Source organism: Mytilus trossulus, chromosome 11 (assembly GCF_036588685.1).
Source record: "Mytilus trossulus isolate FHL-02 chromosome 11, PNRI_Mtr1.1.1.hap1, whole genome shotgun sequence".
NCBI classification, from domain to species: domain Eukaryota; kingdom Metazoa; phylum Mollusca; class Bivalvia; order Mytilida; family Mytilidae; genus Mytilus; species Mytilus trossulus.
This window is the reverse complement of record NC_086383.1, coordinates 8795428-8810074: the sequence shown is the minus strand read 5'-3', so window position 1 is coordinate 8810074 and position 14647 is coordinate 8795428. Positions and strand designations below refer to the sequence as shown.

Sequence of the window (14647 nt, the reverse complement as noted above, 5' to 3'; positions counted from 1 at the left end):
AGCACCTGCGACCACCCCAGTTTTTGATGGTGTTTGTGTTGCTCTGTCTTTAGTTTTCTATGTTGTTTTTTGTGTTCTTTTATTTGTCACTTTGTCATTTTCATTTGTAGCCGTGGCGTTTTACAGTTTACTTTCGATTTATGAGTTTGACTGTTCTTCTAATATATTTCGACCCTCTTTTATCACTCTTAGACACAACCACAAGAAACGTTTTTCATTACTCAAAAAATATTGTACTGAAACCATTTAAAACCATTTCTAAATTTTCAAGTTTACTTTTAGGTGCGGAAGCTTAACCATAACCTAATGACCCAAAAAACTAATAGTGTTCTTTTATGTTTCTTGGAAGCTGTTGCTTGTGAAGATATATTATTTGTTTGTATGTTTGTTTGGAACAAACGATATTGCCATAGTTTTAGTCTATTAATTGCTGCTGTGACTTTTAAATTTGCACTTGTTAAAAATTCAGACCGTTGTGTTTCTTGATTTAAATGTTACACAATTCATCATGTCATGGCATTCTCCATTTTATTATAGGTTTATTTTTTCTCACTGTCGAACCTTTAGCTGCTAACATCCAGTTTTCGATCTCTCTGAATGGTTGTCCTTTTGACAATCATACCACAAATCTATGTTTTTATGAATGTTTCCTAAGATTGAAGAGGCCTTTTCACTAAGAGGCAATGTGTCCACAAAAAAAATCAGTAATTTATAGGCTCTGTAATATTGACCTACAATATCCTCCAATCAGAATAGGTTCCCAATGGACCATAATCAAACCAAGAACGGTGGAATGGTAACTAGGGATCAACATGTTTGTCTGTGAAACTAGAAATATGACTCCCAGACATATATCTTGATGTAATGATGATTTAGCAACGTTTACTTTGTTATAACTTGGGTTAAGCTGCATGCCTTTATAAATCATCATGCTCATGTCAATTGCACATATTGTCATAAAGATTCTGAACTGCTAAACCAAATGTATCATATTTTCATTGAGCATTGTCCAATTCAAACTTAGAACACATTGTGTAAATGGTCTTTTATCAGTTAATACAAATACTAGTACATAAAAAATAGTAAACAACAAACTATTTTACTATGTTTTTATTCTATTCTAATACATGTATACAAATATATTTCTGTAATAAGATATGAACAATATAGTTCAAACAATACAAAATGGTAAAATTCAGTTTAAATTGTTTGTGAAAATTCTAAATTACAGCATTTATTTGAAAACACGAAACTATAGCAATATATAGATTAATTTTGTTTTATTAACATATGTTATAACGAACAATGAATGTTACAGTGCATATCTTATTGTACCAGAAGCTGACAAATTATAAATTTATTTCCTATAGATGTATTACAACGTTTCAAATTGTGACAAACTAGAAAATAATTCGAAACAAAAATTCCTTTTATTCATGGACATTTTAGTTTATACATATACAGCTTACAAACAGTTTTTGCAGTAATAGTTTTTTTGAAACAGTTCCCGCAATTTTGAAAATATGTCTAACAGGGACATCTATTATTTCCATTGATATTTTGGAAATTTAATGATGTAACTACAAGATTGTACAAGGAAAATATTTAAAAATTATTCACCCTATTAGACATTCATTAAAATTAGAAGCAATGCTCTGTTTTAAAAATAAATTAACTCTACAGCAACATGTAGGTTGAAGACGTCAAGACTATACTTTAATAATCAAAGCATGACAGAGCGGTCAGTCATATTTAGAACTTTCTGGAGAGATAAACAAGGATGTACACACTTACATTTCTATTCCCTTTTACTAATTATTTTTAGTGCATTTTTGTTTCTCGTCCTTTTTTTTTTTTTTAGAATTTCTAACATATAGCTTGTCATAAGATATAAAACTAAAAACATCAACTAACTAAGTATTACTATTTTACCAATATAACCACTCAAAGTAAAAAAAAATCTAAAATTTCAAACATATTAAAATTAAATTATTATCAAAGTATCTACAGGAACTATACTAAAAACAGAACTTATAACCCTATTTTATTTATAATAATTTTTTTATTGGCTGCTTCAGTTATCAGACTGTAATTAGAATGTATGAAAAAAAGGTGAAAACACTGATTTCCAGGTTTTAAATTAAAAAATCTTTTAAAAACAAAAAAGCAAAACATTTTAAAACAGATAGACAATGAACCCAAATAAGGACACATCGGACACGGCCTTTTACAACAGCTGGTCTTAATATATATTTTGAAAAATGATAATAACTTATTGCAAAACAAATAAACATTCTACGATACATCCTTTCTGTATCAATAATAGAATGGTACTTGTATATGTTTTAGTATTTAAACTTAAGATATTCTACTGTTAGTTTTAATATACAATATGTTTTTATACATCCAATTTTTCATGTTATAACTTATATGGAATGTTTTATATGTATATTGGAAGGTATACTGCTATACAAGTGGTGAGACTTTACTGAAATGATGAATCTAAAGACTTGATAGATCCCTATATTTTCTATAGAGAGTATGGTTATAATGTGTTAATTTAATCAGTTGTTTTCAATGCAACATTTATAGAAATATAAGGGTTTGCCATGTTAGCAAAAATATCCAAGAGAATACAGACACAATAGAAAACATTAACCAACAGCAATAAAATCAAAATGGTAGTCTATATTTGTACACTGTATATAAAATTTGTTATATACAATCAGTAAAACGTTACAAAAATCAACATAGCAATCAACATAAAATGGAAGTACATATCTGTATGCAGTATATTAAGTAGATCATTTGATGAAAAACCGCTATAGTAGTTTACATAAAATGATAGTCAAGATTCATAAACAGTATCTAAAGTATGTCATACAAACAGCTACCACGATAACAATGATATTTGTATACAGCATAGATATGTCAAATAATCAGTAGAATATAAAATTACATAAAATTAAAACATATAAGACAAAAACTGACCGAAATGAATGTGACTTTAGAAAACAATACAGTAATTGCAAACTACTAAGTAATAATAGAATTACCACTATGTTCAAAGTGTGACGCGGTTGTTTTCATTCAATGAATATTATTTTCTAATTCAAATGATTAAAGCGAGAAATATTCATGTTATAGAAAGCATGTCATACCAATTATGAATCAAAGAACAAGATGCCAGAATATAGTTTTTTTTAACCATAGGTGTTCTAGTTAACACTAAACCATTCATTATCCAAAGGACAATATTTAAGGAGAAAGCTTTTCTTGACCATATGAGTGCTATGGTACAAGTAAAACATTACATAAACAAAGAACAAGACCGAAGACGATACCACTAACAAAAGAAAATGACGTTAAAAAGGAATTTCAACATCCCTTGCATGTTTTCAACATTTCAGATAGACCCGCTGATTACAGAACAAGAGTTAGAAGAAAGAGTGTTCAACATCATGTGTTCTGATACAACCACTACTATAGATGTATGTCCATTATCTGTAGCAATCTGTAAAGGGGATTTTCCATCTAGTCTACAAATCTGTGTATCTGCACCTTTATCTAACAATAAACGTACAATATCCTCATTTCCTACTTCACATGCAAAAAATAATGGAGTTGTTTCGTCTTCGTTTGTCATGTTGATGTTAGCATTATGGCCCAGAAGACAACGGACTACATCTAGCCTATTCATAAAGCAGGCAAAGTGTAACGGAGAACATCCAGCCTCCATATTGAAGACGTAGTTTATTGTGTTCTTACTGATATAATCTGCTACTTGTGAGGATGCTTTCTGTATTAGATAATCAAAACAAGCTTGTTTTTCTTCTTCTAATGTTATTGATTTCTTGCCTTTAATTGTATCTATTAAAGTCTGTTTACTACAGCAGCACACATTACAATCAGCATTGTTCTTTACTAGTAGCTGAATTATCTCTAGGTTTCCATTCACTACACTGAACATTAAGGCATTACCTCCATCATAGGTCTGGGCATCAATGTTTGGTTTATGTCTCATTAATAGCTGTACAATACTGGTGTGATTACCGGCACATAACTGAATAAGTGGTGTAACGCCATCATTGTCACATAGATCAACATTAGGATTCTTCTCTAACAGTATCTTTATTATGTCAGTATGTCCATTCTGACTTGCTGTGTACAGAGGACTACGGCCATCCTTGTCACATAGATCAACATTAGGATTCTTCTCTAACAGTAACTTTACTATGTCAGTATGTCCATTCTGACTTGCTGTGTACAGAGGACTACGGCCATCCTTGTCACATAGATCAACATTAGGATTCTTCTCTAACAGTAACTTTACTATGTCAGTATGTCCATTCTGACTTGCTGTGTACAGAGGACTACGGCCATCCTTGTCACATAGATCAACATTAGGATTCTTCTCTAACAGTAACTTTACTAAATCACTATGTCCATTCTGACTTGCTTTGTACAGAGGACTACAGCCATCCTTGTCACATAGATCAACATTAGGATTCTTCTCTAACAGTAACTTTACTATACCAGTATGTCCATTCTGACTTGCTTTGTAGAGAGGACTACGGCCATCCTTGTCACATAGATCAACTTTAGGATTCTCCTCTAACAGTAACTTTACTATACCAGTATGTCCATTATAACCTGTCGTGGACAGCGAACTATAGCCATCCTTGTCACATAGATCAACATTAGGATCTTTCTCCAACAATAACTTGACTATTTCATTATGTCCGTTCTGACTTGCCAGGTACAGTCCAGTAACCCCATCATCGTTACACTGATCCACATTCACATCGTTGCATAAAATCCACTGTACCATATCAGTATAACCATCACCACAAGTAAGAATAAGTGGAGTATTACCTGATGCCTTTGGCATCACTGTGTCCTTAGTATTGACTAATGCTACTTTTTCTGATTTTTCTAGTCGTTGTACGTACTGTAATAACTGTTGTCGAAATGATGATATCTTCATATTCTTGTTTTGAAATACAACTGACACATTTCCAGCTGACCAGTCCTTTATACACCTTTTTAGATATGTTTGTGAACTATTATGTGGTATCTCAATAAGGAAATCTATGTTACTGTCCCTGTCATCTGATGATTTCTGCCAAATAAGACGTGTATGTATTATACCACTATCGCCATGGTCTATCAGACATTCAATCATTTTCTGGCCGAAGTAATGAGCAAGGAAGTCAAATAGTGTATTATGTAAAATTCTATAAATACCATTTTGTTTACAGATAAATGTTCCATCTAAGGTATCAAGGGCATGTTGCAGTTTTGGTTTTGATATACTTCTGTCCAATCTACAAGAATTATATGTGTCTTTTATGATCTGTTTTTGCCATTTTGTTACTTTACCAAAGAACCATTTTTCTTCAAGTTTATTATTAAAAAGAACACATAAAGCAAGACTACATATTCTATATCCCCCGTCATCACCATGTTCAGTTAATTTATCAAGCTCATTCTTATAAACAGTAAAAGGAAGTTCTTTTGCATGTACACTTTTTGTAATGGCAGGATATAAACTACACAAACGTGGAAAAAACTCATACTTTTGAAATATATCATGAAGTTCTTTCATTCCTGTGCCAATGTAAGTATTTCCTATGTTTGTTTTCTCTTCAGATGTAAGGCATAACTTATCTGATATTAAGTTGCATTCATAAGATTTGAAAGGTGATAATGCATTAAAGTTGTCATCTCTAAAAACTTGTAATCTACATGATACAATAATCCTACAACTCTTGTCTGCAATAATTGTATTTATTACAGGTAACAGTTGTTTCCAGTTATCAATTTGTTGTTGGTTGGCAGTATAATTTCCACAAATATCATCTACAATGAATACTGTCTTTTTACCAGGCTGGTAATAATTTTTAATGTCGACTGGTAATTCCACTGGTATTATATTGAATCCTATATTCTTTAAAACAAGTGCCATGTGTCTAGCAATAAATGTTTTTCCAACTCCTGATGGGGCAGTTAATGTCAAACAACTGTTGTTCCGTAAACTTTTCATGACATAATCACTTGCTTTGGTTGACACAAACATCTTATCTTTGTTTCCCCAGTTTTCTATCTTTATTTGTATCAGTTCTGAAAAATAATATTAGAGTAGCTTATACAAAAAAAAAAGAATTATGCCTTTTCAATCAAGAACAAACATCAAATATTAAATTTCGGCAGTGGTGTAAGTTGATATACATGACGTCATTTCAGGACCTTTTAAACCTTACTATAAAGTATCGGTTGTACTAATTGTTAAATACCATGGTCGTTTTAATACTTGTCCCTTGGTGGTAAGCCATCATATCACATCTGCATATTTTGATAGATTTCTTATTGAAACATCTTCTTCAAAGTTATACGTCAGTGCAAAACTTTACCATATGGTAAGGTTTAGCCATGGATTAGTGATTTCATATATAACTTGTGTCATAAACAATAATATGCATACTCATTATCTTAATGTGGTGAAACCTTATACTAATCAAAAAAACGTGGATAAAAAAATGTTCCAAAAGTGAACTTATTGGACCATTTTTTCATAAAGTCTATGTCAAAAGTTATCAAAGGTACCATGATTATAATTTAGTACACCAGACGTGCGTTTCGTCTACATAAGACTCATCAGTGACGCTCATATCAAAATATTTATAAAGACAAACACGTACAAAGTTGAAGAGCATTGAGGATCAAAAATTCCCAAAAATTGTGACAAATACGGCAAAGGTAATCTACGCCTGGGATAAGCATACAGGTTTAGACCAGGAGAAGGTTGTATTCATACCTGAAATCTGACTGTGCTGTACAAAAAATGAACATGCATAAAAAAGGCCTTTTTAACTGATCCTAATTTGAATGATACTGAAAGTGTTCCTGAAACACACATAACCATAAAAATTTTGCATTGACAAATGAAAGTTTAAGATGAGGTCATAATCAGATACACTTTGTCTCTATTTGATGAAGGCTAAGCAAGGATCAGATATACCAAATAAAATTTAAGTTTTACTTATCACTTATAAAAAAAGGACAAGACTCCGATTGATCAACTTGTGTAAAACCAATAAAACAGGAAAACCTACGGTCCTTTCCATATAAGAAAGACTTATGAACAACTTGAAAAACAATCACTTTACACCAAAGAAATGCGACTGGTTTTAACGTTTTAATAAACACCAAAATTCGTCCATTCTTAAACAATACTGTAGCAAGACAGCACAGAAAGACATACTATAAGATACTTATTTAAATGTCGTTTCAACTTCCTCGTGCAAACATGAAAACTGTCGCAAAAGTTAGTTTTTTTGTTGATAAAATCAACTTTAGATTCAACCTGCAAAGTTTAATTTTTAGCTCTTTGGACCTCAATAAAGAAGATATTAAAAAAAACAAAAAAATCAAATCTTTATATACTGTTTGAATCACCAATTCAAAGGACAACAAAACTTTGATTTAAGCTGAAATAAAACAATGTTTGATTTAGGGCTCTTTGTACGTAAATGCGGGACAACTTTAAGTAGTTATCAAAGGTAAGGGGCTTATAATTTGATATGCCAGCCGTTCGTTTCGTCTAGATAGGACTTATCAGTGACGCTCAGATCAAAATAATTAGACAGTCACATTAGTATATAGTTAGAGAGCATTGAGGACCCACAATTCTAGAAAAGTGTGCCAAATATGGCTAAGGTAATAGATGCATGGGATTAGAATACAGAAGTATTTTAATTAATTCATACTTTTGCAATCAGGTTATTTATACAAATGACCACATAAATGATATTCAGGGAAAACATAAGTGTTGATTACTGTACTGGTGGTTTCTTTTGGGACAAAACGTCACCAGCAGTGGCATCGATCCAGTGGTGGTGTAAATAGTTATCAAAGGTGTCCGAATTTCAATTTGATACGCCAGATACGGGTTTCGTCTACACAAGACCCATTAGAGACGCTTTGTAGCAAGAGGCCAAAAGAACTATTCATTTGAAGATCATTGATATTTTGATATCTTATATCTTCGAAAACGAGGCCTTAGAATTGAATATTCTAAATGAGCAATAGACTTGGCATATCAAAGTACTAAACTTAGTTATCAAAAGTACCAGGATTATAATTTTATACGCCAGACGCGCGTTTCGTCTACATAAGACTCATCAGTGACGCTCAAATCGAAATAGTTAAAAAGCCAAATAAATACAAAGTTGAAGAGCATTGAGGATCCAAAATTCCAAAAAGTTGTGCCAAATACGGCTAAGGTAATCTACTCCTGGGGCAAGAAAATCCTTAGTTTTTCGAAAAATTCAAGGTTTTGTAAACAGAAAATTTATAAAAATGACCATATAATTGATATTCATGTCAACACCGAAGTGCTGACTACTGGGCTGGTGATACCCTCGGGGACGAAACGTCCACCAGCAGTGGCATCGACCCAGTGGTGTAAATAGTTATCAAAAGTACCAGGATTATAATTTTATACGCCAGACGCGCGTTTCGTCTACATAAGACTCATCAGTGACGCTCAAATCGAAATAGTTAAAAAGCCAAATAAATACAAAGTTGAAGAGCATTGAGGATCCAAATTCCAAAAAGTTGTGCCAAATACGGCTAAGGTAATCTACTCCTGGGTAATCTACTCCTGGGGAATAGACTTCGTGTTTAAATCAAAGTTCATTTTTGAACATTTGAACCTCAATACGAACTAATCCTAAAACGGGACAGAAAATGCAGAACATAAAAAAGCGATTACAATGAACAATATAAAAACCCCAATTAAGAACTGATTCTGAATTAAACCCCCCAAAATTGGTCAAGAAATAAGATATGTATACAAAGTATCATGAAAGTTTACTTTGTTGCCCTTTTTGGTCTACTTAGATTAAGCCGGTAACCCCACAATCTTTCCCAATCTTCTTCGTTTTGTATGACCCGTCTTGGTTGAATTTCATAGACATTTATAGACTTGAACTTATTTTCAAGAAATCTGTAAACACTTGTTTTCGTATCATTTTGACCTTATATTCTCAACGATTAGAGTCATGACCCCCAAATCATTTTGTAAATTCCTTATGAAATAATTCCAAGGAGGTCCAAACAGTTATACACAAGCAATAGTCATAAACAAACACACTATTTGTGTTATAACCCCAATTCTCAAACAGTTAGGGTGAACCAACACCAGCAAAATGAATACCAACCTTTTTTTCCTGGAATGGAACATTGTGGTACAATTTCATAAAGATATGATAAGTAATTGTCAAGAAAATGAAATGCTTCCAACAGATATAAAAAAACATTGGAATAATTTTATAAAGCAATTTGTTGCTGTTGTGTTAACTTTAGGTGAGTGAATGTTTATTGGCTTGTGGTCAGTTTATATTTTAAGTGTAAGTAATATAAAATGTAAGTTCGAAATAATGATTATCATTTATTTTAGTCACAGGATCAAGAAAATATTTTAATACCTGTACATACAAGATGCGAACTTATAATCTTGTGTACGCCTTATTGAAATGGTTTATGTCTTTTACTTTACTTTTTTTGCAGATGAAAACGAAAACAATTTTATGCTTATCAAGCAATGTCAAAATTGTCGAGAATCTCATAAAAGTGTTTAACATTGCTCGATTATCATTCATTTCGTTTACATACTTATTTAAAGCTGACACCCCAGCTGAGAATGGATTAAAAAATAAGTGACTATCAGGTAAACAATCTCTGTATAGTAAAACTGATACAGCACATAAAAATGTATCAATAAATATAAATACCTCTGATGTTCAATGGTATTGGATTTTGCAAACTTTCCATACTTTTCATGTGTTCTTTCCGTAGAGTATTGAAGGAAGTTTGTAATTCTATTAAATATGCTGTCATTCTAGAGTTTTCCAAACACAAGTTATTCATTTTATGTTTCATCTCTTCCATCTCTTCTAGTGATTGTTTGATTTCCAATATAATTTCCTGATGAGACTGGTCTAAGATCTTCACTTTTAACTCTTGACACTCTTGATACATTGTTTGACCTCCCAAGCGACATACGGCCTATAAATCAACCATTCTATATATAACGATATATCATATGTACATGTACCATTGCTTTAAACATTATTCTTTATTATGGCAATATTCAACAATCATTTTGACCCAAAGAACCTTGCTTGCATTTCGAGCTTTGCTTATTATGCTGTGATTCATTAGATAATCATAGAAGCATTGTAGTACATTAGTTGAAAGAATGTCATTATCCATAATTAACATAATTCAAAGGTATAACTTGTTGACACAGAGATATTTATCGCAGAAACGGACTTAATTTTGCAAATTTAATGTTGATCACTGATCGATGAAATGTGTTGAACGTATGGTAAACCCTGTCTGACAGACATGTAGATATTGCAAGAAAACAAATATAAAAAGTGTAGTTATCTTATTTTCTTATACTCAGTGACCTATAATATTTATGAAAAAATAACCTATAAAATGTTCCTTAAAGCCGTCATTCAACTATGAAAATGAGGTCAATGAACATCTGACCGACGGACACTTTGTAATATAAGGTATCTGCAAAGAAGGTATTGCCCAAGAAGGTCTTCTACCTCCTAAAATATAAAACTTAATGCAAAAATTTCAAGCTACCAGATAATAGTACTTATGTCTCACTGTAATAATATAAATAATCATAAAATGTTGGCTACGGGTTCAAAGATTCTTTGACATTTTTACATGACTGTGTATTTTGTTCACGCAACGTTACCAATGTAATGTAATTTGACGCGACAGTCATACAAGTGAGACAATAAGCTTGCTACAAAACCACTTTTAATCCACCATTTTCTACATAAGAAAATGTCTGTATCAAGTCAAACAGGTGAAAGTCGTCATCCATTCGTTGACATGTTTGATGTATGATGATGTCTCGTATGATTTGACTATTTGGTTAGGGACTTTTCTTTTTGAATTTTCCTAGGAGTATTTTTGATATTTCTTTTTAAAGGAGCACTAGCTACGATATATATAAAAAAATAAAGTATATTTTTTTTTAGATTAATCATTAATTAAATTGGAATAATGAAATAATAATTTGCTTTTAGCAATCAATTTGCTTTAATTTTGTTGAAATAAGCGATTATACATAATTTTTGACTGATTTACTTGCAAGTGAAAACGTCATCATCATTCTAACCGGTATTCATGTGAACTTAATTTAACCCCCTAGCTAGAGACTGACAACGCATGCATTGTACGTGGACTGGTTATTTAAAGAAAAAGAATGTCAACAATGAAAGTGAAACTACGGTAAATCATTTGATTACTAATTCGATCCACATAAATCATTCTTATACGGTTAAAAACAATGAGAAACTTATATTTTTAATCTATAAATTCAAATCAAACAGACCTATAAAAATCCAATTGCACGTGCTGGTTTAACCTATTCATATCTTTATTTGTGTTTACATCGCTTATATGGTCATCTGAGGTCAAATCGATAGTTAATTAGATGCCGTCTGGATTTAGATACACACGAAACGAACCTACATATCATCTACCCCATGCTCTGTAAACTGTTTATTTTAAACGTTTGATAGATTGGATAAATGTTTTACATTGTTATTAATCAAATATGAGAATTTGAGTCAAATTGGTGACCATGAATTTGACAGCTAGTGCCCCTTTAAATATATCAGTAATGATACTATAAAGATAAAAAAAAAAATGATTTTGATAATTTTCGTAAGCCATTATCGTTTTATCATAAAAAAAGCTTATGCCAAAGTTTCATAAAAGTTCTAAGAAGGGTCTGACAATGTAAGTTATGAATAATAAACTTTAGTATCACACTGTACATCTACTTGATAACTGCAAATGCTGAAACCGTTTATCAGTAAAATACCGGAAAATGATAAAATAAAAAAAATCATTATTTTGCTCTGGATACTGTCTTTTGGTCCAAAAACAATTCTTCTTTCCAATCTCATAAAATTCAATAAAGGGTTTTAAATGTATAAACACAAATCAAATATTAGACTAAACCTAAATGTTGTCGATGCTGCTGACGACATGTAGGGTCGTTTAGTATCGCTTCAGTGGCATTGATTGTTCAGGCTAAAAAAAAGGACTTCAGATGTCGGAGCAATCGCGGACTAGTTCACTGAGTAAGAACATGAGATTGATTACATTTCTCAAGTATTACTTTATCTGAGCGTTGCATTGGCAATGATGTCATTATTTAACAAGTTATATGTATTACAAGTATCAATGTCGACACACACTTACATGTGAAATATCTCTCCAAGCTGTATTGAAGTATGTAATGTGTATTGTATTACTATCATGATGAGCTAGTTCATTCCTGTAATATTTTATCCTGGCTAAATCAGATCCTGGATTTAACTCCCACGGTAATGGTAGATCGTCAAATCCGTTGATTGGATGATTGATAGATGTCAAGTTTCTGATTAAACAGATCATCAACGTTACATCAAATGTTTTGGAATCAACAACTCCTGTATTATGAAAAGCAACAAACAAATACATCACCTATATTGGTGTTAAATGCGTTAAAATACTTACGTTTTTAACAGCTATAAAGGAACTTAACTCACGAACAGTGTTCTCGACGTCAACCAGATCAAATTTACCTGAGCTTGGTGATAATAACAATTTGGTTTATGCTCCATATCATTTGGTTGCAGCAAAATAAAGTTAGATTGATGAAACCGCCAGTTTGTCAATTTTTCCATCTATTAAGGGACGTACCTTAAGAACAGGTAATAGGACGCCACTAATTCAATATTTATCAGAGTTTGGTGGTAATAAGCACTGTGAATAAATCTCATAATGTTGGGTTAACGCAAAATGAAGTGAGATTGGGGAAATCTATGCAAAAATATTAAGGGACATAACTCAAAAACGGTTAGAGTCGCGGCAACCACATTCAACCTTGATCCTAGATGGGTGGTATTTCGCATTGCGTATATGTTTCATAAGTTTTGGTGGCGAAAAAACGAAAGTAAGAGATCGGAAACTAATATCGGACTTACGAACGTTCAGACAAGGGTGAAACACAAAGCCCCCTTGCTGTGTCACGGCGGGAGCAAAAAAATGCAAACACATTGCGAGATGATTACAAACACTCTGGAAAAGTTTAGCTGTCCAATGTGATCACTATTGATTTTCACTAGTTTACCCCAGTTTTGATATCTGAATGGATGATTATTTTCTCGTACAACTATATAGAAAAAGATTTCACATTGAAAGATATTGTTTTTGGCTATAAAATATCTGATAAATATTACTTTGGCTTTAACTTTCTTATAACTATTATTGGGTTTTCAATTTATAAATCCTACTATGGATCTGATATGATCAGAAAATGAAAAGACTTGATGTTTTTTTGTCTATTCATTAGAAAATTAGAAAATTTACAAAACGATTGTATTATTCAAAGAAGTTAAAAAAAGATAATTTTTAAGAAACATTTATTAGATTGATGTTTTATTTATTAATATATAATAGAATTGAAATTTATATGTATTCTTCACAAGGAGCTTGGACTTGTTGAAGACAATGTAACAAGCAACTGATGGAAATAAAGGAATTTTAAAAATAAAAAAAATAAAAATATTTCTCGTACAACTTATGATCATGAAAAGTTGAAAACTCCAAAATGTAAAGGGATATTTGATATAAAATGCAGGTTTTTTTCGCTTAAACATGTAAACAACATTTAAAGACATGTCCGATTGTCTATTTTTAATATATGTTTTAAGAGCACGAACGCAAAAGATTATTTTGGGATTTCCATTTAACACAACAATGTATTATCAAATCTGTCCAAAATGTATTTTCTAGAATAATACCCAATCATGAATATAATTTCAGGTAAAATATTATGATATACCTGAAAATTTTCATTTATATTTCAAGAACAATTAATTTGCGTTAGTCCATGCAGCTTTGAAAAGTTACTTCTTTAAGTAATGCTCCGACTGCATTTTTACACTTTTTTATGGTTTCAACTCAGAGAAAAAGTGAAAAAACTATCAGCAACAAGTATGTACAAATAAAATGATAACTAAAAATATAGGAATTCGCATTTATGATTAAGAAATATTTTTTGTTTTAGCCATCACCTGAAATTATACTTTTCTATGAAATCTTACTTCACAAAACCTACCATTTCTCGGATGCAAAAGATTCCATTGAGCCTGATTGATGATTCTCGTGAATTTTAAGCCCAAAAGAGTGTTTTTGCTTGTATTAAGTGTTGAGGGTAGAGAGGTAGGTGGAAATTCTTTGTCAAAATATGTACGGACAGCTCTAGGTGTCACTCCTTTTAACAACAATGCTAATCGAACATAGTTCTCCTCTTCTTCAGAAAGAGGTGCCATTATTTCAACCAATTATCTCCGTTGTCCAATATAAAACATTATCATTGTTACAAAATTGTTCATTTAATTATTCCTGAAAAATAAAAATGTTACTAGACATAAAAAAGATCATGTTGATAAAACATTGTTCCTGGAGGCTCCAAGGATGTTGATATTAATTAACATAAGAATTAAGATTATAACTAAAGGCTCCAAGGAGATGTTTACCGTATACTTGGCATTTT

At 31.6% G+C, this 14647-nt stretch overlaps 1 protein-coding gene across 1 annotated transcript; it reads right to left on the bottom strand.

The window, feature by feature from the left end:
- Positions 1-3406: 3406 nt before the first annotated feature.
- On the bottom strand, positions 3407-14423 carry LOC134689698 (uncharacterized). Its single transcript, XM_063549664.1, has 4 exons — positions 14210-14423; positions 12307-12536; positions 9798-10071; positions 3407-6123 (listed from the first exon to the last, which is right to left on the bottom strand). The coding sequence occupies exons 1-4, from the start codon at positions 14421-14423 to the stop codon at positions 3407-3409; spliced, it is 3435 nt and encodes a 1144-aa protein (XP_063405734.1).
- Positions 14424-14647: the final 224 nt, after the last annotated feature.